This window comes from Aedes albopictus, chromosome 1, assembly GCF_035046485.1.
Source record: "Aedes albopictus strain Foshan chromosome 1, AalbF5, whole genome shotgun sequence".
In the NCBI taxonomy this organism is placed as follows: domain Eukaryota; kingdom Metazoa; phylum Arthropoda; class Insecta; order Diptera; family Culicidae; genus Aedes; species Aedes albopictus.
Genome location: NC_085136.1, coordinates 185,020,341 through 185,047,937, shown reverse-complemented (window position 1 = coordinate 185,047,937; position 27,597 = coordinate 185,020,341). Strand labels below are relative to the sequence as shown.

General features: G+C 36.1%; 1 protein-coding gene across 2 annotated transcripts; it reads right to left on the bottom strand.

The window, feature by feature from the left end:
• Positions 1 to 36: 36 nt before the first annotated feature.
• On the bottom strand, positions 37 to 27,311 carry LOC109405486 (calpain-D). 2 transcript variants are annotated; one of them, XM_019678573.3, is made up of 12 exons: positions 26,944 to 27,311; positions 20,926 to 22,074; positions 16,303 to 16,445; positions 6,072 to 6,227; positions 3,358 to 3,591; positions 1,710 to 2,897; positions 1,541 to 1,649; positions 1,321 to 1,476; positions 978 to 1,089; positions 641 to 907; positions 427 to 573; positions 37 to 366 (listed from the first exon to the last, which is right to left on the bottom strand). In XM_019678573.3, exons 1-12 carry the CDS (start codon positions 27,111 to 27,113, stop codon positions 193 to 195), a joined length of 4,005 nt encoding a protein of 1,334 aa, XP_019534118.2. In that variant the 5' UTR covers positions 27,114 to 27,311; the 3' UTR covers positions 37 to 192. The 2 variants fall into 2 exon arrangements, with proteins under 2 accessions (XP_019534118.2, XP_019534119.2); XM_019678574.3 differs by lacking the exon at positions 20,926 to 22,074 and having other exon boundaries at positions 26,944 to 27,309.
• Positions 27,312 to 27,597: the final 286 nt, after the last annotated feature.

Here is a 27,597-nt window from a genome sequence, read left to right as displayed (position 1 = left end):
GGCTTCACGAAAGGAGGTAAATCATGACGCTCTGTGTAGAAATAGGAAAGGTCTGTTTAATGTTTATTCTAATTAGGCTAGTTCGTACAAAAAACCGGGGATTGCTTTTAAAGTTATCTGAAATTTTTATTATTCATCGTAGAGAGCTCTGTGGTTGTGGGGTGTAGAATGATGTGGGACTGACGGTGTTTTCTAAGTTATCAAACGTGGAGAGTGGAGATCGTACACGTTGTCAATTGGGGGACAATGTGTTGCCGAAGGTGGGCCCCAGTCATGCAGGCCACTTGAGTTTGCCAGTCTGTGTGTTAAGCGGTGAGCGATGCTAAACCCTCCACTACCTTCCAGCTGCGTGAGTACGATTATTACCTAGGGAATAAACAATAAAACATTGCAATTAAATTTTACATACTTTACGAGATCACTCACCTGTCGTTGCAAAGGAGGTACCGAGTCGATCGTTTTCAGTTCTCCTCTAGTTGAAACTACGTTGTAGCTTTCTTGGCAGTCACATTTCACGTGAATCCATTTGTTCTCGTGTCTATTTTCTACCATTACAACAAGACCTGCCCAACCCTAAAATGTAAAAAGAATACATCAAATATTGTACACGCCTGAAATTATTAGAGATGCTCATGCATACCTTCGTGAGATAATAGGCTGTCATTCCTTCACGACCCTCGTGTCTCTGACCCTTAGTTAACGTAAGGCTGATTATGGCATCTGCCAGAAGATACGGCGGAGGAGTTATTTGTTCGACCAATAACTTTTTTGAGCTGTGGATTGCTAAAACGCATTGTGGATATAACGAGGGATCCTCGATGCCCGTGTGCCAATGATTAAATGCAAGACACACCAGTAGGTAGAGATCCCTCTCTAGCATTTTATGGCACCCTACAAAACCGCGAACCTGTGAGTCGAAACGAATGAATAAAAGTTTTTAAATATGTATTGTATATACTAAACGAAAAGCAAAGTACCTGTCTTTTACTATGTTCTACTAATCTGCCTACTTCCGGTTTTGCTGGATTTCGGGTTCTAAATACAACAACGCAAAGATCAAGCTGAGATCGTTGAGATTTTTCAGAATTCCTGTGAATAAATCAAACATTACAGATGATTATGATAGAGCGATTGACAATGTCGTGATCACTGCATAAAAGTTGGATATTAGTTTGTACGTCTATTTATCAAATGGTTTGGGACGTGAACAACAATTATATTTTTTTTTTCTCGCCGAAAACTAATTTAAAAGCTACTGTTCAAAAATTGAACAAAAAAGCTTGGAGCTCGCATCTATGTTTTGATACCTCCAAGACATACCTTTGTCCCTCTTGAAATAGAGTAAATTCTGCTTCCGTTGGCTCAAGAACAGTCAGAAGAACGCAAGAGAGTGCGCAAAGTGGCTGCAAGGTTCCTAGTAATCGTACTTCGTTCCAGTTGCTGCGAACCTTGCATATGTCGATGCAATCGAAATACCTGAATCACAATACGTTATATTAACACTCAATTTGTATAGGTATCCCAGTGTATTTTAACTCACTTGAGCACATCTTCGAATGATATCCAAAACACTCCTTCGGATCCTCCATGGGGCATTAATACATCTCGCAACTCTTCAGTCCATAGAGGAGAATCGTCAGACCAATCACCTGAAGCAAATGTTTAAAATTGGCAAGATCATAAAGCAGGAGGGGGTCGAGTTCACATACCTTGCCATGAGTAGTGACCCCAAGGATTACGCAGCTTCAACAATCGATTTCCTTGAATGTCCCGAACGTCTAATACTGAGTATGCATGGCGCGGGCGAAGTCCTTTTCTTTGGTACTCGTCTTCATCCACCTTCATATTTCCTCCACCACAACTGGCACCCATCAGGAATTTCACTAGTCTAGAACTTAGTAGTTGTGCCCATATCAAGTCCCTGTCGAGATCATCTTCACTAGGTAATGGAATGGAACTTGGCTGAAGAGGTATGCTTTCACATGGGGCGCCGGTCAATGTTGCCAAACCTTCAATAGCTCTACCAGAGACTAGCGCTTCGTAGCATCCATGAATTTTAGCGACTGCCTTTTCAATTATTGGAACCCAAAGCTGTTTTCGTTTGGCTTGGGAATAAACTAAGTGTCCTTTCTTATCACAAGGCAACAGATCGTCTACCAATACCGTTGTCCACTTCCCATCCTTACAGAGTCTCACTTGATACGCTCCCTGTGGGCACATGTCTTTAGTGACTAAGACCTCTCGAACTAAGTCTTCCCTTTCTGCTAGCACGGCTAACGCACTCAGTAGCCAACAGTTTCCCAATACACCTTGACAAATATCTGAAGGTAGTGGTGTTCGAAAAACAGCCCAAGGAGGAAAGTTTCCACCGTCACAGCTGATTTCATGAGGTCGCAGCCATTGCACAACCGGGTTGGCTTCTATGTTGGATGATGGATTATAATACAGACTTTTTGTTGCTGGTGGAAATGAATCATCCACAAAGAGTTCGCTGTTCTCCTTACAATACTGAATAATGTTGATCCATTTGCTGAGTGCTTCAGATTCCTCAATTTGCCTTAGATTTTCCATTAGTTTGCTCTCGTGCTTTAAAATATCACTATTTACATTGATTGAACACGCAATATCCTTGGTGATTAATCGGTGACTAGAACATATATCACAAACTACACTTGCAGAAGAATTTTCGAATGTACAAGCTGGGCACTGCCAGGTTTTTTCACTAGATCGATTTTTTTCAGCCTCTGCACTGTAGTTACACGTTTTAGCCATCAAACTTCCTGTGCTATGACGCTTCGGTACCGCTCCGGAATTAACTACTGTTTTGTCGGATTTAGGCGATGGACAACGAGCCAGTCTTGTCACACTTGGAGTTGCTAGATGAGTTTGTGTTTGACCTACATGAAGAAAAAAATATGCAATAATTATTTATGTAACGAGTTGCAAAGAGTTGATTTTTTTCAGCACGAGTCGTACATTTATCCAACGAAGCTTGCCGAGTTGAATAAATACGAAGGGTGCTTAAAACAATCGAGTTTAGTTGTATGCAATGATTTTTATTCTTCTTTATCCAATCAATGTCCATAATGCAACTCAAATATAAGTTGCATAATTGACATTGTAACTAGTTTTCATTATGCAAATAATTTCAGTTGCATAATGAACCAATGTGGAAAAATAGGCCATTATGATAGTGAAATGGGACACAACAAAATTGAAATTATGCTTCTTATTGCATAAAATTACTTAAGTGCTAAAATTTTGTGCCTTGAAAGAAATCTGGGAACCCTTGTTCTGCTTAAATACGATAAAATTACAGAAATTTAGTATACAACGTTGACTCTCCCTAATACTCACCTGCATTTGCTATGTTTCTTTGGAATTTGCATGCTCCACAAATATTGTCAGTTAACGAATTTTTCAATGTACATTTCCCACAAGACCAAAATTCTCCTTTCTTTAACGTCGTTTCTTCTATACTAGAAATACTGCGCAGTTTTGATCCACCACATGCCGCACATGCTAACGCTGTCGGTGCATTAACTAAGGTACATTTTTTACATGTCCAGTCTTTGTCTTGCATCGTTTTTGCTGAGAAAAGCGAAGAAATGTCAATTTGATTTTTCAAAAGAGAAATACCTACCATCGTATCAGTTTCCGCTCATGCCTTAATTACAATCATAAAATAGGTAGAGGGGGTGGCCAAAATGTTTGGGATAGGCTTCAACATGCTGTAAAAAAGTTCAACATGCTGTAACTTTCCATAAAGTGCATCAAAAATTCTCAAATTTCGACTGTTTGTTAACCTACTAGGGTGCGGGCACCGGTTTTGGCCAGTCAAAGGGAAATCATAAAAAAAATAACCAATAATCCAATGAAAACTAGCAATGTGTTAAATGAAAGGTTTCGATCTATACTTTAATATAAAAATGCAGAAATCAAGCTAATACTTGATTTTCGTATTAAAAGTGCCACTGGCCAAAATAGAAGTATTGTCGCAGTTTTGGCCATATTCTCAGCTTTGGTTTCTATTTTGGCCAATCGCGTGTATTTCTTACGGGAGTGGCCAAATTAGAAGCACCCTGGCCAAAATAGATATATGGGAGCTGATTTTTTAAGAAAACATATTTTTTTCTTCCAGTTTTTAATCAAAATGTATGGGTTTCACAGCTGTAATCATCATATTATATTAGAATCTACTAGTAAAAAATAAATTGATGCCGATTTAGATCGTAACAGGCCGAATATCACACTATGGCCAAAACTCCGGGCTGGCCAAAACTGAAGCTTCTACCCTATATGTACATCATTGGTTCAAATTTGCGCTCGATTGGTAAATTTTTCGCGAAGCTAGAACCGTTTTCGTAAAACACTATTTTTCAGAGGACTTATTTTTGAACTGTCATATCTCAGAAACCAGCGAACAGAATTGAATGAAAATTTGAACGTAACAATATATTAGTGCTTCACTAGTTATTAAAACATTGATAGTTTTAAAACATTTAAAAAAGTTATCATGGATTGAAACTTTTTGGGTCTTTCTCGAAAAAGTGTAAAATTTTTACATCAATGTCATTAAATTTTAGTTTTGATATCCAAAGATTTTCTACTTCTGCTCTTAAGATATCTCTAATTAGATATATTAGAGCCATTTTGGATTGAAGGAAGAACACATTTGGTATTTTTTGTGTGAAATTGTAAATTTGACTTATTTTCCTCTATATGGGTGAAAATGACGAACCAGTATAACTCTATTCGTCGTGAGAAAATATTACATTTTATAATGTCGCATCAAGTATCAATATATTGTTGATAACGGTAGTTTACAAAATAAAACGAAAGTCGTGAACTTCTGTCAACGACCAAAATTTTTGAAGCATAATTTAGCGCTGATTTCGAAACCGTGCTCCAAAAATTTTTAAGTAGAACAGTTTTTGAGTTTTAGCTCAATATTGAGTTTTTTTTTTAATATGTAATTTAATAAGATTAAAATATCTTGCGTTTTGTTCAACCAATTTTAAATATTTTTCCATAAATTAAAAGCTGAATAGAATACCATTTGATCATCTAAATGCAGGTTTTGCGTCAGATTGATGGAACTCAAGATATTGGCGAGTTTTGGGGACAATCTCCTTAAATTCCAGCAAAATTTCCAAAAATATATGAAGAAATGTATTTTTTTTTTGAATAAGAAAAAAAACCATCCAAAATTTCTTTCTCAACGTTTATTTGACATGTCATATGTAGACGAGTTACAGTAAAAAATTCAGCTCAATCGGAGCATTGATTACGGAGAATGAGATGAAGTGGACGACTTTGCTTAAAAATAGAACAAAAATCGATTTCAAATCATCAACCTTGTATGGAAAGTCGAAAAAATTTCCGCTCTCTTGTATTTTTTTTCCTTCGATTTTTCGAACTCAGGGCATGATTCTACACCGAAAATGATCATCAGCTTACCGAGCTCAAAAATGCTGTAAACCAGTGTAATCGTTCAACATTCACTCGATTCGGTTCACTGGTTTCGGAGATATGACATTTTAAAAATTGGTTGTCTAAAAAATAGTGTTTTACAAGAAAGGTCAATCTATCGTCGCGAAAGATTACCCAATCGAGCCCAAATTTGTACCAATGATGCACATAAAATAGGTTGACAAACAGTCAAAATTTGAGAATTTTTGATGCATTCTATTAAAAGTTACAGCATGTTGAACTTTTTTGTGGGAGAAAAAAATGTTGCCTATCCCAAACATTTTGGCCACCCCCTGTAGTAGCAGTACGAGTCGTATGTTTATCCAATAAGGCTGGAAACAAAAATCATGTTTTGCATTTGCATACATATTTTATTGGAAAATATGCATTACAAAACCTGTTTGAATATCCTACTTGTTACTTTATTTTGTGGAATGAGCTTTGAATGAGTATCATGAGCTGATCAACATCATTCTGTTTTTTTTTATACAAATCCGTTGTAGCCTTGCAGGAATACAACCGTAAAAAAATGTGCAAATTCCTTGCAATGGCAATGCGGAAACTGGTACCATCAGAAACTTAGTTGGCAGATAACTTACACGTGGCAGCATAATCATCGTCCAGATCTTGTTCACCAGTTGCTATGGGTACTTTAACAATCGCCGGAATTTCGTTAAAACCTGAAATAGATCTTAGTGACGCCTGCGGAAAGTCTGTATCTTTAATTCCCGTGAAATCGTTCTCGTTGCGGTAATCTGCAAAATATATAGGAAACGATAATATTATGAAACGAGAGATTGATACAATTTAGAATATGGAAATGATCTAAATGATCTGTTGGCAATCCCAAAATGTTATGAAGTGTTGTTCAAAAATTGTAAACACTTAAGTTAAAATAATTTAATTTTACAGGCAAAGTATAATAGCCTCGCACGGTGTGTTGAAACAGGATTATTATCGCACTTTCATGAACCTAAAATATTTTTTCGTTATAAGTTAGCCTTAGCTGTATATATTAAGATTCTGGAGGTTAAAAAATCATTCATCGGGGAAAATTAAAATAAATTCGATTTTAGTAGTTTACCACTTTTCCCATATGATATGGTATTACGCAAATCTGATGAACCTAAACTCCGCTAGAAAAAGTCCCCTTTTAATAATAAATTTGAAACCATTTAGAGAGAAACGAATGTAAAAGTCTTTACAATGAGTTTAAATTTGTTTGGCGTTCGTTTCATTTGTCCAGCCCACAACAGTCTGCCGAGTCATAAATCATAAAAGTCTACATTTCTTCCATTTGTCTGGCACATAGATATTTGTAATGGAGGTAAACAAATATTTTCCATTAGTGCGACTCATACATTCGAGGAAACGCCATACACCTGTGAGCTAAGAGTCAGGGATGGGATCATTTATTTGCAAAGAGTTTTACATTCACTTGATACTATCTCAATTCAGAAGCATTCTATCAAAAAACAATGTATGGATGAATTGAACCTTGTAGTTTTATCTGATAGTTTTCCGAATAGCATTAGGGTCGGACACGCATACCAAATTCGTGAACGAGCTGTAAAGGCAACTCTCCACGCGGTGAATGTAAATTACATTCACGCCATGGAGAGTTGCGTTTGCTGCCTTCTGTTGACTTTATTATTGACGCTACGCTAGTACAATGTTCTACAAAGTTTCAGGTAAAACAAAAATCAAAAAGTGCTCCATACGACGTCTCTGAAGCAAGTTATTCGCAAGTGAATGTCAATGATTGCAAATGAATGATCCCATTCTTGCTCGTAGCATTTGCAGCACATACCCTTCATGTGCTAACTTGTCTGAAATGGCGGTTATTTGTTGCACATACTTTGCATGTCAAACCACATCCACATGGATATTTGCCAAAAAGTATGAGTCGACTATACTGAGAGAGCATGACTCATTTGTAAAAGTTCTGCCTCTGAACCGTTGAGGACTTTGTCCATACAAAATCTTAAAATTATGATACCATTAGGGTTAAGTGTGCTGTTAAGTCTCAAACAACAAAAAGTTGACGCAAAATACATTAGATTGGCGTTGTTATATTATGTAAATGCATTCAAAAATGATTATTCAACATTTGGTTTAAAATAAGGTACACCGGGCCAAGTTCAAACGGGTAGGGTAAGAATAAACAGCGGGTTAACGTGATATTATCTAGTCCCATTTGAATGTCATAACATTTTTTTAATCAAACAATCATTTGGTCAAGAATAATTATAGAAATTGTATTGAAATCTTTTTCAAAACATCATAAGTTTTTATTAAGAATTTACCGAATTCAACGCATGCTTAATATATGTCAATGTGAATGACATCTTATAGCATAAGCCTAAAATATATTGGAAACATATCAATTTACAAGTAATCTTATGAATTTTTAATGGTAGTCTCGTGCAGTGATTTTTTTACTATGTTCGTCTGGGTTATCTGTAGTTTTATTTTATAAATGATTGTAAACAGCAGATCAGTAGGGGAAATAGTCTGAACCGACCGGCTGATAGCAGGTAGTATCCGTACACCAGCTAGGGAATCCTCCAAAACCAAACCGGAACGGATGGCCCAAAAGTGTACCAGACGGTGTGACCCTTTACAACCCGACTGTTTAAATGTTTGCAAAATTTGTGTGGCCTGTTGATTTGTGTATCGAGCCCTGAAGATGGGCCAATAGCCGGACCGAAACGTCGGCGATGATAGAAGATTAATCAACGCAATTTATTAGACTGAGAGCAGAAAATTCCAAAATCTTATGCTTATCTTTAAGTACGTGTATCAAGGACGTGTACCGAAAGAGTAATCAAAAGCTGTTCTCTAAGTGCAGATTTCTTCACCTCTGATTAACCTGTAAACCAGGATTACCCATATAGTTAAACCAGGTTTAACGCTTAAGCCAGGGTGAAGAAATCGGCCCTATGTGCCCTACATGCCAACAAAAGTATTTATAGGCTGAATTTTCACTAGTTAGTAAAACATCGAGCCCAGCAAAATCAGAGCATAATATACATAAAAGTTCTTATTATATTCGAAGAGCTATCAGAGTTTTTGCTAAACTAGCTCAAAACAAGTTAACATGAATGTTAAAAATAGGCGTGATTAAGTCACCAAATTTGTTTCATGATTTTCCAATCGAAGCATCTTTCTTGGCGGTGTGATCGTCGTTTAGCTGTATCGTTACACGATTTGGCATGCAAAGAAATTGACATGCAACCAATACCCACCATTTCAGGCAAATTAGCACATGGAGAGTAAATGCTACGGTCACAGGTGTATGGCGCTTCCTCAAATTTATGAGTCGTACTAATGGAAAGTATTTGTTTACCTCCAATGCAAATATCTATGTGCCACACAAATGGAAGAAATGTGGACTTTTATGATTTATGACTTTCGGCAGACTGTAGTGGGCTGGACACATGAAACGAACGCCAAACAAATTTAAACTCGTTGTGAAGACTTTTACATTAGTTTCTCTCTAAATGGTTCCAAATTTATTATTAGAAAGGGGACTTTTTGTAGCGGAATTTAGGCTCATCAGTTTTGCGTAATACCATATCATATGGGAAAAGTGGTAAACTACTAAAATCGAATTTATTTTAATTTTCCCCGATGAAAGATTTTTTAACCTCCAGAATCTTAATATATACAGCTAAGGCTAACTTATAACGAAAAAATATTTAAGGTTCATGAAAGTGCGATAATAATCCTGTTTCAACACACCGTGCGCAACGTATCCAGTAATGGGATAAATACGACCACTTTTTTCGTCATATTTTTCGCTGAAATTATAGCCGTGAGTGGTCCATGTAATGAAGGTAATTTGTTGAAATTTCAAGTAAAATTAGATAAATGTTCAGAAAGTTATAGAACTTTTAGTGATCTATTTTTTTAACATTATATCTTACCGATTGTACTAGATTATTTTTTTTGTGTTTTGCGTTGTTTGTGCGGGGCTTCTTTATACACTTTTTCATGTTTTTTCAACTTTATGACATTATAACTCCCGGAGTAGTGAATGAATTTCTACAACTTTTACATACAATAATCGTGAGTATGTATGTAGAATGTATGCAAAATTTAAGCTAAATCCATCAATAAACAAAAAGTTGTTCATACACCAATCGGACACATCTCATATAGAACTGGTTGGGGCTGCTTTGAACATTTTTAACTTTAACAAAACTTTACATAAAATTCCAGAATTATTTAGAAAACTATATTGTACCAATACTGTAGCATACTATATCGTACATGATTTCAATAAATATATGCGTTTTTAGATGGTTCTATGCTATCTTTGGTATTATGCGCAGCGTTGTATTGTAATATAGACAGCCTTAAAAAAGGGACCAACAATCCTTTATTTAGGTGAAAAGGTCATTTATAATGTATAACGATTCAAATATTCGATTGTTTATGCTACGTTGATACATTTTGAATGAATTGATCAACCCTTCGAAATTTATGAACTGTAGGAACAATGCATACAGATCAAATGTTCTGATACGTTATATATATTGTATTGGTTTATTCGATGTTTTTTCGCGTCCTGACAAGCAATAAAGGGTCTGTTTGAAAAACAATTTCATTCAAATGAAGGGGAAAATATTGCTTCATAATAGTCCCAAAGACATCAAACAGATTTGAACCATATTTTGAATTCAAAAAATCCATATTCAAAAGTGTCCAAAGAAGCCCCGCATTTCAAAAGTAGCCCCGCACGACGGTAGGTCTTATTCAAAAGATAATAAGTCATAGAAACTTTGAACATGATTTAGGTGAAACTTTTATAAAAATATTTGTATGTAAACTTAACTGAAAGTTGCCAAATTTTCTAAAAAAATGAATATAAACTTACGGCAGTGTCGCTGGAAATTGGGTCGACCAAATTTCAAGATGAGAACGGTAATATAACCTATTTTCTATTGGTTTTCAACTGCTTCTTATTGAACTTAGCTTAAAAATCTAGAAACAAAAGTTATTCAGTAAATTACATCGACCAAAAGTTTGGGGTCACCCTTTAAAATGATGTATCGGCCAAAAATTTGGGGTCACTGCCGTAAAACATGAAAAAAGTGATTTGTTGATATCTTCATCATCTTTCATTCAATTTTAATTCTTATTGGCTTATTTGAAGCATAATGAATGATAAATGGTGACAAGAGTGCAGTGATAATTTTTAATTAACAATGGTTGAGGTTTCAGCGAGGAAACTGCTTTTAAGTTTTTGCTAAACGATGATGGTTTGTCACCGTCGGTGGATTTGTTTCCTCTTAAAATTCACATACCAAAAACGTTAAATTGCCTCATTTTTTGGTGAAATGTGTTATGTTAACTTTACATAACATTTTTATACATAAAAATCGATGAATACGTCAAATTTAGTAAATTTAGTTAATTATCTTTGAAATGAGCCTAAAATAATTAAAATTGAACTACAGATGACGAAGATATCACCAAATCATTTTTCCATGATAATCTTTTTTAAACTTTTGGCTGATGCATCATATTGAGGGGTGACCTCAAACTTTTGGTCGATGACATCATGAGTTAATTTACCGTGGGGTGCCCTAATTTCGCGCGGGTCCAAATTTCGCTCACTGATAATAATAATAAAACTAATTGTACAATTGTCCATATTTCACTTAGCTATACCGTGAGGTCACCATTCACCGCTCATTTAACGGCATTTCCGTAAAATGTATGACATTAAAAATCGACGTTTGCGAATATTTCACTTTACTTTACGTTAACAACTCAACAATTGTTGTTATTATAGAAAAAATATAAAACGATTGTAAAATATGTTTACAACCGAAAAAATAAAAATTCAAATGTGTTATCTCTTGGCTCCTATTACCGCTCATGCATCCATTCACCGCTCATAATGGATCCATTCACCGCTCACTGGATTATTTTTTCATTGAATCACAGAAATTATTCATTTATAAAAACAAAATAACTTTTATTTACCAAAGTATTGATGATTCATGACGTTCAGTTCAACCTGTTTTGTTAAAATGGAATCTTTAACGGGGTTTACCTGTTGGATATTTCTTCCGCTGTTTGCCCTGAACAGTTCCCATGTTGTCCTGCAGCGCAGTGTGAGAAATAGTTTTTGAGAACGTGATTTCAGGTATACCAATATAAAAACTTGAAATGATAGTTCTTTAATGTGGCAGCATGTTACATTCACTTTTTTTACGATACTTTACTAACATTTTGACCATTTTTGTATGATTGACCCAAAATGAGCGGTGAATGGGGCATGAGCGGTGAATGGCGACCTCACGGTACTATCTAAAGTAAAATTTGAACAATTCAACAATTAGTTCTATGATTATGATCTCTAAATATTACCAGTGAGCGAAATTTGGACCCGTGCGAAATTAGTGCACTCCACGGTACTTAGTGACTTTTTTTATAGATTTTTTAGCTAAGTTCAACAAAAAGCAGTTGAAAGCTAATAGAAAATAGGCTATATTACCGCTCTCATCTTAAAATTTGATCGACCCAACTTCCAGCGACACTGCCGTAAGTTTATATTTTGAGGAAATTGGGCAACTTTGGGTTAAGTTTACATACAAATATTTTTGTAAAAATTTCACATAAATCATGTTCAAAGTCACTTTGACTTATTATCTTTTAAACGAGACCGAGGGTTTTGAAATCGGGCGCAAATTGGCGGAGATATGGGCCTAAAAAAATACATGTTTTTGAGGGGGTGACCACAAACTTTTGATCGGGAGTGTATATGCAGCTATGTTTTGGGTCTTATATCCACTACAAAAATATAAAAAAAGCCTTTTCTTTTGATCAATAAGTGTAAAGTGTTTTCAACTTCTTAAAACTCTCTTATTACAATATATTTGACGTAGTTAATTATATATACAGAACACAGCCTCTACTCGCATATCAGTGCCATTTGACTTTTCATCACTTTTGTGTTATCAGACGTTAAGAATAGTCACCATTTTCGATGTATGTACTATTCTTGTGTATGGTTTTTTGTACCCTATAACACAAATCTGAACGATTTTGTAGTAAACGTAATATTTTTCACAGTTATGCATTGAGATGCAAAGTAATGTGTGAATATTTCGAGATAATAGTTTACGCAACAAGGTGCAGAATGAGGATTTTTACAGCACGAGTTGTACATTTATCCAACGAGGCTTGCCGAGTTGGATAATTACGACGAGTGCTGTAAAAATCAAGTTCTGTACCGAGTTGCGTACAACGTTTTTTGCAATTTCAAGAATTACCGCTTGAAGATAGTTTTTTACAAAACTTGTTCATCAAACTGCACACTGATGTTCATAGTCATGATTAAGAAAATCTGATGATAGCAGGTTAAACTGTGCAGTTGTCACAATTTTTCAAAACTGCATCCAAAAAGCATCAAGAAGTTGACCAAAACTGAAAACAGTGCTGTAATGGTTCATTACGCAACGCAAATCAGTGCTGTAATAAACCATTACAGCACTGTTAATTTGGTGTGGGAAAGTAGGCCTTTTCCTGGCAGATTTGCGTGAGGTAAAACAGCCTTTTACGATGAGAAATTGCATAAATAGTAGTTTACGCAACAAGGTGCAGAATGAAGATTTTTACAGCACGAGTCGTACATTTATCCAACGAGGCTTGCCGTTGGATCCTTCGTTAAAAGATTGTTTGAATCAAAAACTATGCGTTATGGCAATCAAACTGTTTATTATCATTAGAAAACATCATGTTAACCCGCTGTTTCATCTTGCCCCACTCGTTTCAACTTGCCCCGGTGTATCTTACTCTCTCAAATTTTATGCCGCCGTCTATCACCGATTGCAAGAAAGTTCGTGGGGCAATATCAGGCTGGATTCATGGGTGAACGCGCTACAACGGACCAGATGTTCGCCATCCGCCAGGTGTTGCAGAAATGCCGCGAATACAACGTGCCCACACATCACTTGTTAATCGATTTCAAATCGGCGTATGATACAATCGATCGAGAACAGCTATGGCAGATTATGCACGAATACGGATTTCCGGATAAACTGATACGATTGATCAAGGCGACGATGGATCGAGTGATGTGCGTAGTTCGAGTATCAGGGACACTCTCGAGTCCCTTCGAATCTCGCAGAGGGTTATGGCAAGGTGATGGTCTTTCGTGCTTGCTGTTCAACATTGCTTTAGAGGGTGTAATTAGGAGAGCGGGGATAAACACGAGTGAAACGATTTTCACGAAGATATTATTGCTCGTAAATTTGAGACGATGGCGGAAACGTACATCCGACTAAAGAGTGAAGCCAGGCGAATCGGATTAGTCATTATTGTGTCGAAGACAAAGTACATGATGGCAAAGGGCTCCAGGGAGGAATCACCGCGCCCGCCACCCCGAATCTATATCGACGGTGATGAAATCGAGGCGGTTGAAGAATTCGTGTACTTGGGCTCACTGGTGACCGCCGAAAACGACACCAGCAGAGAAATTCAGAGGCGCATTGTGGCAGGAAATCGTTCTTACTTTGGACTTCGCAGAACTCTACGATCAAATAAAGTTCGCCGTAACACGAAGTTAACCATCTACAAAACGCTGATTAGACCGGTCGTCCTCTATGGGCACGAAACATGGACCCTACGGACCAACGCGCCCTTGGAGTTTTCGAATGGAAGGTGTTGCGTACCATCTACGGCGGAGTGCAGATGGAAGACGGGACTTGGAGAAGGCGAATGAACCACGAGCTGCATCAGCTGCTGAGAGAACCAACCATCGTCCATACCGCGAAAATCGGGAGGCTACGGTGGGCGGGTCACGTCATCAGGATGTCGGATAGCAACCCGACTAAAATGGTTCTCTAGAGTCATCGGACCGGTTCAAGAAGACGTGGAGCGCAGCGAGCTAGGTGGGTCGACCAAGTGGAGAACGATCTGCGGACCCTACGCAGAGTGCGGAACTGAAGACAAACAGCCATGGACCCAGGCCCGGATTTAAGGGGGGGGCAATGGGGGCAAGTGCCCCGGGCCCTCCCGATTAGAGGGGCCCCCCAAAAATCCTGAAGCACAATATATTTCTTCAACAAAACCATATAAAATGTACTTTAACAGACGATTATATTTTATATATATATTCTAGAGTATACATACATGTATAATTGAGTTCTTTAAGGGTATCCAGATTATTTCATAATCTGAATTTTCCCTTCAAGTTTTATATTTTTTTGATAATTTACCATCAAAGTCCTAAATATCAAATTGTTGATGTAAAAACATTTTGCTCTCTCGATTAAGCTTAAAAACCTTAAAAACTATATTTTAATTGCTAAACAATCTAACCGCAGAATTTAAGTATATTTCCCAGTGTTGCTGTGACTGGGCACACTGGTACGTGAGTTTGTCATCCACTCTCTCAGACGAACGTCCGATGTAAAAAGAAGAAAAAACGCAGGAAAATCAAAAGTGACAGCTATTAATAACTTCGATCGATTAGAACTGGAAGAAATATTGTTCGTTTATTAATTTAGTTATTTTGAAGTAAGTAAATTTGTAGCAGAACAAGGTAAGGGTTGACTCGCGAGAATACGACGATGTTCTGTTAATTCCTTTTATTACCCAAATTAGATTGAGTCCTGCGAGGCTCCGAGAAAACAACAACGTTGCGTTCGGATTTGTATCAAATACTGAAATGTACATAAATTATAACTAAAAGCAACAAATTATACTAATCTCAATAAATTTTCTAGTTTTGAAGCTGCTCAAATGCAACTACAAAACGGTGTTTTTATCGGGATCCGCAACACCCAGCATTACTGTTTTGAGGGATCGGTTTTAATGCTTGGTTGCAGCAAATTCATATCTAGAGAGGCATTACCGTATTCAATAACCAGGTAAAACTGTAATTTTGGTATACGCGAGTTTCTAAAAAATCTCCTAGAAGTTTATGATGAATTTAGTAGAAAACTTTTTTAGAACTTTAAGTTGCAACAAAAAGCGTCTCTAACAAACTGCTTAATATACATCTGCATTAGTTTGTTGAGGACAGATGTTATCATGGGAGAGGGAAGGTAATGAACCTAGTTTTCAAAAACATCACGTGAACATTTGTTCACTCGAAGAATATTGCAATCTGAACTGAACGCTTAGTTTAAAAATTTTCTTAAATCTTGTAAATTCGGATGAAAATTTAAAATATACAGTTGATTATGAAAGTTTAAAATAAGATAGTTTACCCTGTAAACCTAAATGCGGTACTTGAAATTTTAGCATAAATATTAAAATAAATGTTCGTAACGTTTTTTTTTCGATTATTTGAATAATCTGCCAAAATTTTAGAGATAAGGTTTGGAAAAGGTATATTTTTTAAATGTATCCTTTGAATGAACAAAACAGTTGTGTGACATATTTTTTCCTAAACCGTAAGAAAAACAAAAAAAAATAATAATGATACACAACATTGAAAAGAAATCGATGTATGTTTAATATATTTAAATTCTTGTTTTTGGGGGCCCATATTATAGGGTTTGCCCCGGGCCCCCCGAAGCCAAAATCCGGCACTGCATGGACCGAGTGGAATGGAGGCGGCTACTATGTACAGCAGAGGCCACCCCGGCCTTAGCCTGATCGATAAGGTAAGTCATTGAGATATTGCATAATGATACTTCGGTCAATAAATGATCAAGTTTTACTAAAAGTTCTACAACTTTCTCATTCGAGAAACCCCATAAATCATATTAATCTTCATCATGCAATTCTGTTATACCAATCCTCAATCAAATAGTTATAATAGACTTTGTAATACATAATTCATTTAAATTTACTTCAACTCACCGAAAACGTTTTTATCACATTTAGTGACGGTCACCGGGTTAGACTTTGACGAGTAACAGATGTCACACACTTCGGCGAACATTGCATTGTAAGCGTAGGAACATTTGCCACAAGTCCACATTCGTTTAGGTAATTGTTGAAGTCTGTGTAAGAAACAATTTACATAGAAAGACATTCTCTATTTATTGTTAAATTTTAGAGCACACAGAAAAAATAACGCATAGAAAAAAAACATGTAAACGTAACAGTAGAAATATTAAGAAATACAGGATTTGAGAACTAACACTGCATAATTACTGGTAAATCTGGGGAAAGGGAACGCAAATATTTTCCGACATGATATTCCCCGCTATTTCCGAGAAAACCGAAAACGAAATCAATAACAATAAATGATAAATTACAATATTCGCTCTTGAGAATATACAATGTTCTCTTTGGAAATTCAACAAGGATAGAAACCATGGTAAAGGGGATTTTTTTTTATTACCGAACAGTTTTGGGCCGAAGGGTCTCCGATTTAAATGAAAATTTCACCAGAGCTAGAGGTCGTAGATATATGAAAATATATTATTATTATTATTAATATTTATTTATTTATTTATTTATTCATATGAATCCCTTCATCTGACCTGATGTCTCAATGAAGTTGGACAGGGAAAGCCCCATTGAAAACAAGGAGGCATAAAAACTCTGTATCTTAAAAAATAAAAACAATGAAAACAAACAATGCAAAACGGGAACATACACAATCTAGTCACACAATAAAAGCTATACTAACTAAAACTTAACTAACAGTGATGTCGTTATACTAAAATATGAAGGCTTTTCCGATGAATTCAAATCCTTGCATTGCTAAAATGTGCTGAAAATTGTCGCTGAAGAGTAGACACTGGCACATCGAAGTCGTATAAAAGACACTTTACCACTTATGTGGCATTCGTGTCTGGATGAAAATATATGGAATTCAAAAAAATCATAGAGGACTATTTTCGCGGAATATGCTAGATGAAATTTCACGATTTTTAAAAATTTTCTAAAACACCCCAAACTTCAAAAAATCATATCTCAAGAATCATAATAGAGCATAGCTGTCATAGCTGAGCTGTCAGTGTACTCCAATGCACGTTGGTGTTAAACTTACGTTGCAATGAGCGAATGTAATTTGTTCGTTGCAATATAAATGTGTTGCAACAAGTGAACGGCCGCTGTTGTAGAAGGCTTCCCATGAAAAATGAAAATATAGCGACTGGCCGTTGGTTTTTTTGGCTATATCTCCAAAACGGTAAGAGATTCCATTTTGGTGTCAAAGAACGAAAGGAAGAACATTAGTTTTCGCGCTTAGAAAAGTTTTGTTGAAAATAATCTATAATACAGACGGTACTTTCCCTGATAAAAAATATCATTAAAATACGATAAATTTTATTGTTACAACACCATTATTTCGAAAAATATTCACCATTAAACGTATTGTAATTTACACGGCACACTCACCATCACCTTTATTGTTATATACCATTCGGCGAATGGTAAATGGAACTTTTACAATAAAAAATGGTGGTCATTATGTATCTTAACCATAAAACTTTGAGAAAATTTTCATACACTTTTTCACGAAAAACAATAGAATGTATTGTGTTTTTATGAGACATTTTTAGGGTAATTTTCAAAAGAAAACAACATATCTAAATGTTTTTTCATTGTTCTTACAATACAAATACAATTAATTGAATGGCGTCAAATGAATCGTTGTTACAATAAAAATACTATAATATTTGTTGTTATTTGTAAGCAGTTTTCGCTTTTGAAAATCCATCGAATTTATATTTTCCGCTAACATTTACAGTGACCCCACACCGATGAATCACCTTAATTTTGCACACTATTTATGAATCACCATGTTGATCACATGAGTGATCCATAAACTGTGGTCAGTTTTGCCGATTCATAAATTGTGGGGTCACTGTATATCCAGCATTTACGAGCACTAACGGCCGCCAGAACGATATGGGCATTTTATGATAAGAATCAAACACTCTGATGTCTGTCTGGTATGTATTGCTTGGCAGCTGTTGATAAGATCTATCATCAAACTTTTCAGATAACTGACAAATATCATAAGTCAGACCTCAGGTCGTATGATCCATACCATAAATCGTTCACAATTCATGTGGCCATTAGTATCTGTAAATGCTGGAGAAAAATGTTACCGAGAAATATGAATTCTTTGGTTTTTCAAAGGCGAAATCTGTTTACATAACAACAAATATTATTGCATCAACATCGGTTCAATTGACCCCATTAAACTAATTGTATTTGTATTGTTATCAATGGTAGTTTACTATTTATTAGATTCCTTTAATTTATTGTAAAACATTAGAAAAATCATTGTTCATCTTTTTCTTGTCGTAACGTCCTCACTTGGCTGAAACCTGCTTTTCAGCTAGTTTTCCATAAGTACTTCCTCAGTTATTCATTGAGAGCTTCCTCTGCCAACACGGCTTGATGTCTGCCAGTCGTTGAAGTTTAACATTAAATGAATAACATTCGATACCGAATCATCTACTGTACTCAAATTTAAAACGAAAACTATGAAAAAATATGTCAAGTGATTTTGTATTTGATTATACAAACATGATCCAAGCAACAATAATATTTATTGTTATTTATTTGTTACGAATTGTTTTTAAGTGTAATTGAGAAATAAACTCTTTTTCAATAAAAAGTCCATGCGTACTTTGCAGGCACTTTTGCAACTATATAAAAACAACTTAAATTAATTTTTTGCAACTACGTAGCATAAAATTGCATTTTTCAATCGCCAAAACTGTGCCGAAACGGCCTACTTTTCTTCACTAGCTCAAGAGTGCCGAAAAGTAGTACTTTTCAGCACTGTTAAGAGTGCCGAAAAGTATTACTTTTCGGCACTTTTGCAGGGGTACACTTTTCGCAAGTTTTCCGAAACACTAATGTTTTTTCGTGGTCTTATGTGGATGCGGTGGCAGCTTCTATGTCTTTTCGACAGATCTAATCTGAATAGAAGCGATTTCCATTCTGATTTGATCAGCCAAACAGACGTACAGCGAGAAGCAGTAGCAGCAAACAACGCTTCTTGACGACGCGACTCCGAATACTTGTGACACTTACGAACACAGCCTACCTGATAAAAAAAATTACGCTTGTGCGGATGCTCACACGTGGTTTTTCTTGAGACATGTGGGAATAGTCAGAAAAGATCGTACTCAGGGGTATTTTGTCATAATTGCAAAAAATGTTTTATGCAATTCAGTATTATAATTTCTATTTTATACTACTTATTTCAGTATCATAATGACTTATTTTTCCGTACCGGTTCATTATGCAACTGAAATGAGTTGTATAATGAAAAATAGTTGCATAATGTTCATTATGCAACTCATTTGAGTTGCATTATGAACATTATGCAACTCAAATGAGTTGTATAATGAAAAATCATTGCATAAAATTTTGTATGGAACTCGTTGCAAAACTCGATTTTTTCAGCACTCTTCGTATTTATCCAACTCGGCAAGCCTCGTTGGATAAATGTACGCCTCGTGCTGAAAAAATCAACTTTTTGCAACTCGTTACATAAATAACTAGTATGCAACTCGTTGCAAAACTCGATTTTTTCAGCACTCGTCGTATTTATCCAACTCGGCAAGCCTCGTTGGATAAATGTACAACTCGTGCTGAAAAAATCATCATTTTGCAACTTGTTGCATAAATAACTATTTACTGATAGTAACTTTAAATTATTATAGAACTATTGAAAAACAATCGAATCAATTAGTCACTAATAAAGCTTATGTTCATTTATTGTACGAACTATATGGGCTTGATTTCTATTGTAAAAAGTAACAATATATCTACTATGTGTTTCATTGTGAACAATAAAACCAGTCATATGTAAATAATATTTACCATGTAATGAATGGTAGTTTTTTATCCGGGTTTATCAGCATTTTTAGATGTTTTTTCTCTATGGTGAAAAAATTTCCTTAGATTTTTTTTCCCTCGGTGTATTTTTATTCGATTGCTGAGGTAATTTGGTGTCGATTTCATTACAAAAAAGTTTGCTCTACGATGCATAGTTTTTGAGATGTGATTTTTTGAAGTTTGGGGTGTTTTGAAAAATCGTGAAATTTCATCTAGCGTTTTCTGGGAAAATAATCCTCTATGATTTTTTTTTTGAATTCCATATATGATCATATATCCACGACCTCTACTAGCTCTGGTGAAATTTTCATTGAAATCGGAGACCCTTCGGCCCAAACTGTTCGGTAATAAAAAAAATCCCCTAAAGACTATTACACATGGGCAAATATTAGTGTAGAATTAGCTTTAAGTTTAAATACTTAATAAAAAATGGGAAAATATTTGCTAAAGCAGGTCGATTCGCTTTGTGTTAAGCTCGGCTTGTTTGGACACATAGTTGACATTTGACACATATTTGGACACATATTTAAGTTAGTTTACAACTAAATAATCTCTAAAACAAATCAGACATAAAATTAAAATTTTAATCAAACTGCACAGAAAGAACTATAACATGCAGCATAATAAAACATAAAAGTAAAAACATCATCAAATATTACGGAGTCTTACTTTCTTGTTTTCATCTTCTTTTGTATTTCAGCGTACACGGGAACATCGTCACCCGTTGATGAATTGTTGTTTAAGTTATCCGTTTTATGAGAAACGCTAGTCTCCAAGTAACCTTCTGGTCCAGCCTGGTCGTTCGTTACCGGTTGATGACTGTCTTGCTGTTTTCTAATACCTTCAACGTTTTCGTAATACCTATCGAAGTTCATGGAAATGCTCGTTTGTTGTCGGTTCGATGACCTTTGCTGATTCTTTTGCTTGTTCTGTTTGTTTATCACAGCGTATATGGGTTCTACTGGTCCTGTGTCCCTCTTGACGACGTTATCTTTAGTCGAGGGAATCATTCGGTTACTATTGTCCGGTAGCTGAGGTTCGTTGGACAATTTTTTTAGATCTGATGAAGATTCCCGGGATTGGTTGGGACCCGCCTTGACTATCCAATCTCTAACGGTTACAAATATACCACAGTCTCGATGATTCTCACCTGAAGCGCTTTGTGTTGGGCCAACACGTATCTTTTTTGATAAGGTCGTTATCGTAAATTGCTGTAATGTTTTACTTTCGTTTGAGTAACAACTGCCTCTTTCGTTAGCACGGATATCGGTAAAACAACTGGGATGTTCTTTAGGGCTTACTTTCTGCTTCCACCTGGAGTAACTTTTGTCAGGAATGGATTTCTCACCAGAACTAGACTGAAGTTCCAGATGGTTTGAGTTGAACACATCAATATTTTTGTGCACACAAGCAGTATTCTTCAGGTTGAAGCGATTGTAGATACACAGTTGACACTTTCTTCTGTCGATACATTCCATGCTAAGAGCTTTCTTGTCAATTAGGCTTTCACTGCAGCTCTCCTCATCCACAACAGGCGTACAGGACTTTTGATTTGCATTTTGATTCAATTGCTTTTTTACGCTGCCTTTGTACACTGGCGCTAGCGTGCTGATTGAATCACAGTTGATGCAATGCCAGGTTATCGAATTGTTCTGATAGTTACAACCGTAGCATTTCCAAATGCGGTACAAGTTTGGTTGAGAATGACTTCGTCGGATGTTCTTGCAACCACTTTTGTGAACAATTTTTTTTCTATTGAAATTTTTATGAGCAATTGCTAAACTATCCTTAACTTTAAGTATACCATCGCGAGAGATCCTGCGTAAGTATTAAAACAAGTACAAAAAAGACAATTATATTAATGATTAATAAGTGCCTACTTTATTTCAAACAACATAAACGAAAGTTTTTTTTTTAATTTTTTGAAGAACGCGTTTCCAGCGCTAGCGCTCAAGTGCGAATGTCAAAAATATTACGGCCTAAACTGATTAGATTTTAGCACTTAGCCAAGCACTAGCGCTGGAAATGCAATTTACTCATATTTTTTGTGTTGTCTCATTTTAGCTCAGATTTGTGCGGATTTTACTCATTTCTGAGTAACTTTTTCTTCGCGTGTACTGCCCATAACTGCATAACAGTCACATTCGACAAAAGTAGGCATTGGAGAAAATGGTGCTCAAAGTTTGCAATTTGCGTTATGACCGATATTTCAAAATTTACCAAAAATTCAAAATGAATCCTTTCACAATAAAATCTTCTATAGCTCTTCTTTTATGCTGGGCGAATAGTTGAAAAAATAATTAGATCAAACTATGAGGCCAGTTTGTATTCCAAGTGTGACTGTTATGCGGTTACATTCGTGAATATTTGGATAATGAGACAAAATTACTTGGTATTTATTTTAGATTTTGTAGAACAAACTTGTCAAGTCCATTTGGGTGAATGAAAGTAGTTGGGGGGTGGGCAAGACGGACCACTGACTATAGTTCTGTCACTTGGGAGCTGAAATTTGGCTTTCTTTTACGATTAACTCTATCTTCTTATCAGTTGATGATTATTGAACCACTCCATGAGAGAATACATATGTCCAAAGTGCAAAAAATAAACAATCATTTGTCTGGCTACACGCTATTGCGATGGGATCTAATTTTGAGGCGGCAATAAATAGGCTTTTTAATATTAAATTGCTAAGTTTTTGCATTTTATTTTGAGTTTCCCAGTAGTTTTAAACTGTTCCGTCCTATACACAACGAAATTCAGGTAAATTTCATGGATTATGGATAACGGTGGTGGAATGAATATTTTGCGTTGTGTGGGAGTAAGACGGTCCGCCTTGAGGGTGGGTAAAGACGGACAGTGTTCGGGTTACTTGGGGAAATTGGAGGTTCGTTCCCGTTTTTAACTGTTTCTCAATTATGCGGACATTGCTTTTCAAACTTTTTTGGTGTTTTGAAAAGCTGAAACCTTCAACTTTTTATTAGTGGATTCAGATTTTAAATAAATGTTTGTAAACACTGTGAAATAACGCTGCATTTATGTAAACAACCGGCACCTGGCCCAGTGCGCTAAAGTGTCATGATTAACAAAAGTCACGGGGATGCTATGGTGATCCGATTTTGTTGCCGCTTATCATGCGCACCCAGAGCTCACTAATACAAACGTTCACTCAATACAGCAGCGGGAGAAAATAAGGAAAAACGCACTTTGGCGAACAATGTTTGCGAAAAGACGTGTTGTGTGTCTTTTCACAAACAATTCCCACTCTCTGTAGGTACTTCACCTAAACATTGACACTCTCAAATTGAAAATTATCAAATATGCCCTTTTTTCATGATCAACACTTTTATGAGATCTAATGTGATGCAAGCGTTTTGCACCAATATCCCTCGTAAAAAGGTAAACATGCAAATTTCATGACTGTGTTGGTGAATATTTTGGCTGGAGCATAAATTTATGCTCCACGTAAGGAGGCACAATCCAACCTGTCAAACTCCATAGTGAAAAAATAGGATGCCGTCTCCTTGACAAAAGTGCAGATAACTTTTGATAGCAAAAAGATACATCTCTAAATTTTTGATATGTTGTGTAAAAATGTCCCGCTTTTAATTGAGGTAAAATTTTTGACAATCTGTGGTTGCCAACATGGCGAAAAAACAGTTTTGGTATAAAAATCCAAGATGGCGGCCAAAATCAATATGGCCGACCCAACTTTTGATAACTGTAAATAGTAGCCCTATCTTTCCTCTTTTCAACAACATTTTGTTATCAGGTGGTTTTTGGAGAAACTTTTGAGTTATAGCGGTTTAAATGAGCCAACAATTGATCAAAATCGAGGGGTCCGCAAAATGGTTGTGGCTCTAACTAACGGGAGGTCCATCAAATTGATTAACCAAATGCATTTTTCTTAGTTTTTTGAAGGGGGGGGGGGGCTTTCAGAAAATCGCCACCTTAAACATTTTTGAAGACATGGTGTAAATAGTGGGAGCGAGAGTTACCCTACATATATTGATATAAAACTTGTTTAGGTCAAGCTCAGGGATGATTATTCATTTGCAATAAGTTACATAAGCTGTTGGTACACAGAATCAAATATTTGTTCAAAAAGAAACCAATCTTGTTTGACTCGATCGAATTTTCATTAAGGCGAAACTGGAAGCATTTCCTCATTTTTTTAGTTTTAGATTTTTCATAAAATAACGAAGCAATATTTTCAAAATCGGTTTTCGTGCACATGTAGAGTATGGATCAACGTATCTCCTGATTTTTTTCCAGGTGGAAAAAGTTTTTCGTTTTTGCAGAAACCATTTTTTTGTGAAATGTTTTGTGAAATGTTGTTTAAAAATGGTTCCCGCAAAAACGAAAAAAAAAATTCCAATTGAAAAAAAAAATTAGGAGATACCTTGATCCATACTCTACATGTGCACGAAAACCGATTTTGAACATATTGCTTCGTTATTTTATAAAAAAATAAAAAACCAAAAAGGGAAGAAATGGATCCAGTTTTGCCTTAATGTCAAACTGATGTTGCTTGAGTTCTTTCCCTGTCAAATATTTGACCTTATGTACTGCAGGCCATGCACTTGCTATTAACTCGTTTCAGAAACACAGTGTAAGTACAGACCACCTCACGGTGAAATTCTATCTATTTCGCTCTTTCAAGGAGTTTGAAAACAACAGGACCAATACCTGTCAAATTTGACAGGTGTTGGTCCTGTTGTTTTCTAATTTCCCATAGGAGAGAAAGAGAGCGATTTCTTGATGACGTCATCGTGTGTTGGAGTATATACCTGTAACTTTGTCAAGGAATATATTGTCGTCGCGGTTGAAACCCGAAGTTATCCCACACGCGACAATCGATTTTTCTCCAAATCCACACCTAAAACCTAACGTCGGTTGTAGTGCGCTGGGCAGCGGATCTGGTCCTATATCCAACGCACTTTGCCCGACGCACGGTTTAGGAGAAACTTAGATTTTCGCGTGTCAAAAATTCCGATTTTCTATTGCTTGAACAATACTAGCGTAGCAGGCGTAAAAGGCAAAAGAAGGAAATACAGTACGGACCCGATTTTGTCAGTCCCATTTTGCGACGAACTTTTTGCTCTCATTATCTAACGGTCAAATATTGACTAATTCATACTTTACTATACGTGTGAAACCCTTTTGTTATTTAGCAAACTTTCAGATATAAATATTACAAGGTATACTGCCCCCACTCGCATAACAGTCCCATCTTTGACTGTTATGCGAGTGGGAAATAACTCCTCTATACACTGTTTTTTGATCGCATGATTCTGAACTGATAAAGTATCATGTGAATGTAAGTCTTTGCAAGTGAATGATCCCATCCTTGGTAAAGACAATTCAGTCAGGATGACAGTTTTTTATTTATCAGAGCCAATTCAGCTACTATTGGTTAACGTCTCTCTCTCTCTCTTCTTGGCGTAACGTCCTCATTGGAACAATGCCTGCTTCTCATCTTAGTTATGAGCACTTCCACAGTTATTAACTGAGAGCTTCCTCTGCCAATGACCATTTTGCATGCATATATCGTGTGGCAGGCACGAAGATACTCTATGCCCAAGGAAGTCAAGGAAATTTCCTTTACGAAAAGATCCTGGACCGACCGGGAATCGAACCCGTCCCCCTTAGCATGGTCATGCTGAATACGCGTGCGTTTACCGCTTCGGCTATATGGGCCCAAATAGATTAACAATGATACGTAGCAATACTCCAATGTATTTGTTTTTATGGTCAATGTAAACAGCTATTTATGTAACGAGTTCAAAAAGATGATTTTTTCAGCACAACTCGTACATTTATCCAACGAGGCTTGCCGAGTTGGATAAATACGAAGAGTGCCGAAAAAATCGAGTTTTGCAATGAGTTCTATACAAAATTTTATGCAATATTTTTTTAATGTATTCATTATTCATTCATATATTCATTCATATGTAACTCAAATGTAACTATTTTTCATTATACACCTTATTTCAGTTGCATAATGAACCGGGTCTCCAGATAGCTTAGTGGTTAAGGCTATGGATCGCCAATCCGGAGACGGCGGGTTCGATTCCCGTTCCGTTCGGGAAAATTTTCTCGACTCCCTGGGCATAGTATATCATTGTGCTTGCTTAACAAGATACAAATTCATGCAATGGCTGGCAAAGAAAGCCCTCCAATTAATAACTGTGGAAGTGCTCAAAGAACACTAAGTTGGAGAGAGGCAGACCAGGTTCCAGTGGGAACGTAGAGCCACACAGAAGAAGAATGAACAGGTACGGAAAATTTGGTCATTATGATACTGAAATGAGTAATATAAAATAGAAATTATGATTCTGAATTGCACAAACACTTATTCCTTCTTCCCCGGTTCCTTGACCTGAGCAAATGTTTTGTAACTAGCAGGCTGTCGTACTTAAATAAATTACAATTTTACAATTACAAAAAAATACAGTTATTAGTCGCACCGCGATGAATAGCGTGATGGAGAACATACCAGAAAAAAAACCTAAAACAGACTATTGGGATCATAATGTTCTAAAACAACATTCCATGGTTAAATCAACTTCGTTCTATAGTAGGCACGATATATGTAGGTAGGAAAAATCGATTGGTTACCGTAGTTTATATGACCTAGGAAGGAATCGCTCATTTCGGTAATTTAATTTTACGAGGTCTTTCAATTACCTGTGCACATCGTTCAGTTTATTGATATCGGCGCTTGAAAGCTGGTCCTTCTTAATTCCGATGCTCGAGTGTCGGGGATTTTTACAGTTAAGACAAAGGGGGCTTTCCGTCGGATTGATCAAATTGCATTTGGCACACGTCCATTGTAGCACTGATGCAATTGTTCCCATTTTCTTTCATTTTCGGATATTTTTACCACTTACAACATCCATTCTGCATAATATTCAACTCATCTGCACAGAAATTGTTATTTAATTTTGCTTTAATGATGGTATTTTTGCTCACAGAAAGTTTTTTTCCTGATGATTTCGATTACTTCACAACTTTTTAGAATTGTGACATGTTTGTCAAACAATGATGTTTACGTTAAACATAATTTATTCAGATTATTTCAGACGATTCAGACATCAGACATCTTTACGCTGTCATTTTGACACTACGTGTCGTGTTCTCAATACGCTCAATGCGCAAGGGAAGATTTTGAAAATATACATATGACTCGGGGTTCATAAGTTTATTTATTTATTTATTTATTTATTTAATGGACAACACCAACAGACAACAATGGTCCCAATGGTTGAATAAAACTTAAACTAGACATAGAAATTTGTACAACAAAAAACATGAGTTGCAACCTATACTAATCATCATCCG

Coding starts and splice junctions, on each gene's coding strand:
- LOC109405486 (XM_019678573.3), bottom strand. CDS start 27,113: ATGGGAACAATTGCATCAGTGCTACAATGGACGTGTGCCAAATGCAAT. Junction 2,898..3,357: donor AAGAAACATAGCAAATGCAG/GTGAGTATTAGG, acceptor TTCTTCATGTAG/GTCAAACACAAACTCATCTA. Junction 908..977: donor TAGAACATAGTAAAAGACAG/GTACTTTGCTTT, acceptor TTCGACTCACAG/GTTCGCGGTTTTGTAGGGTG.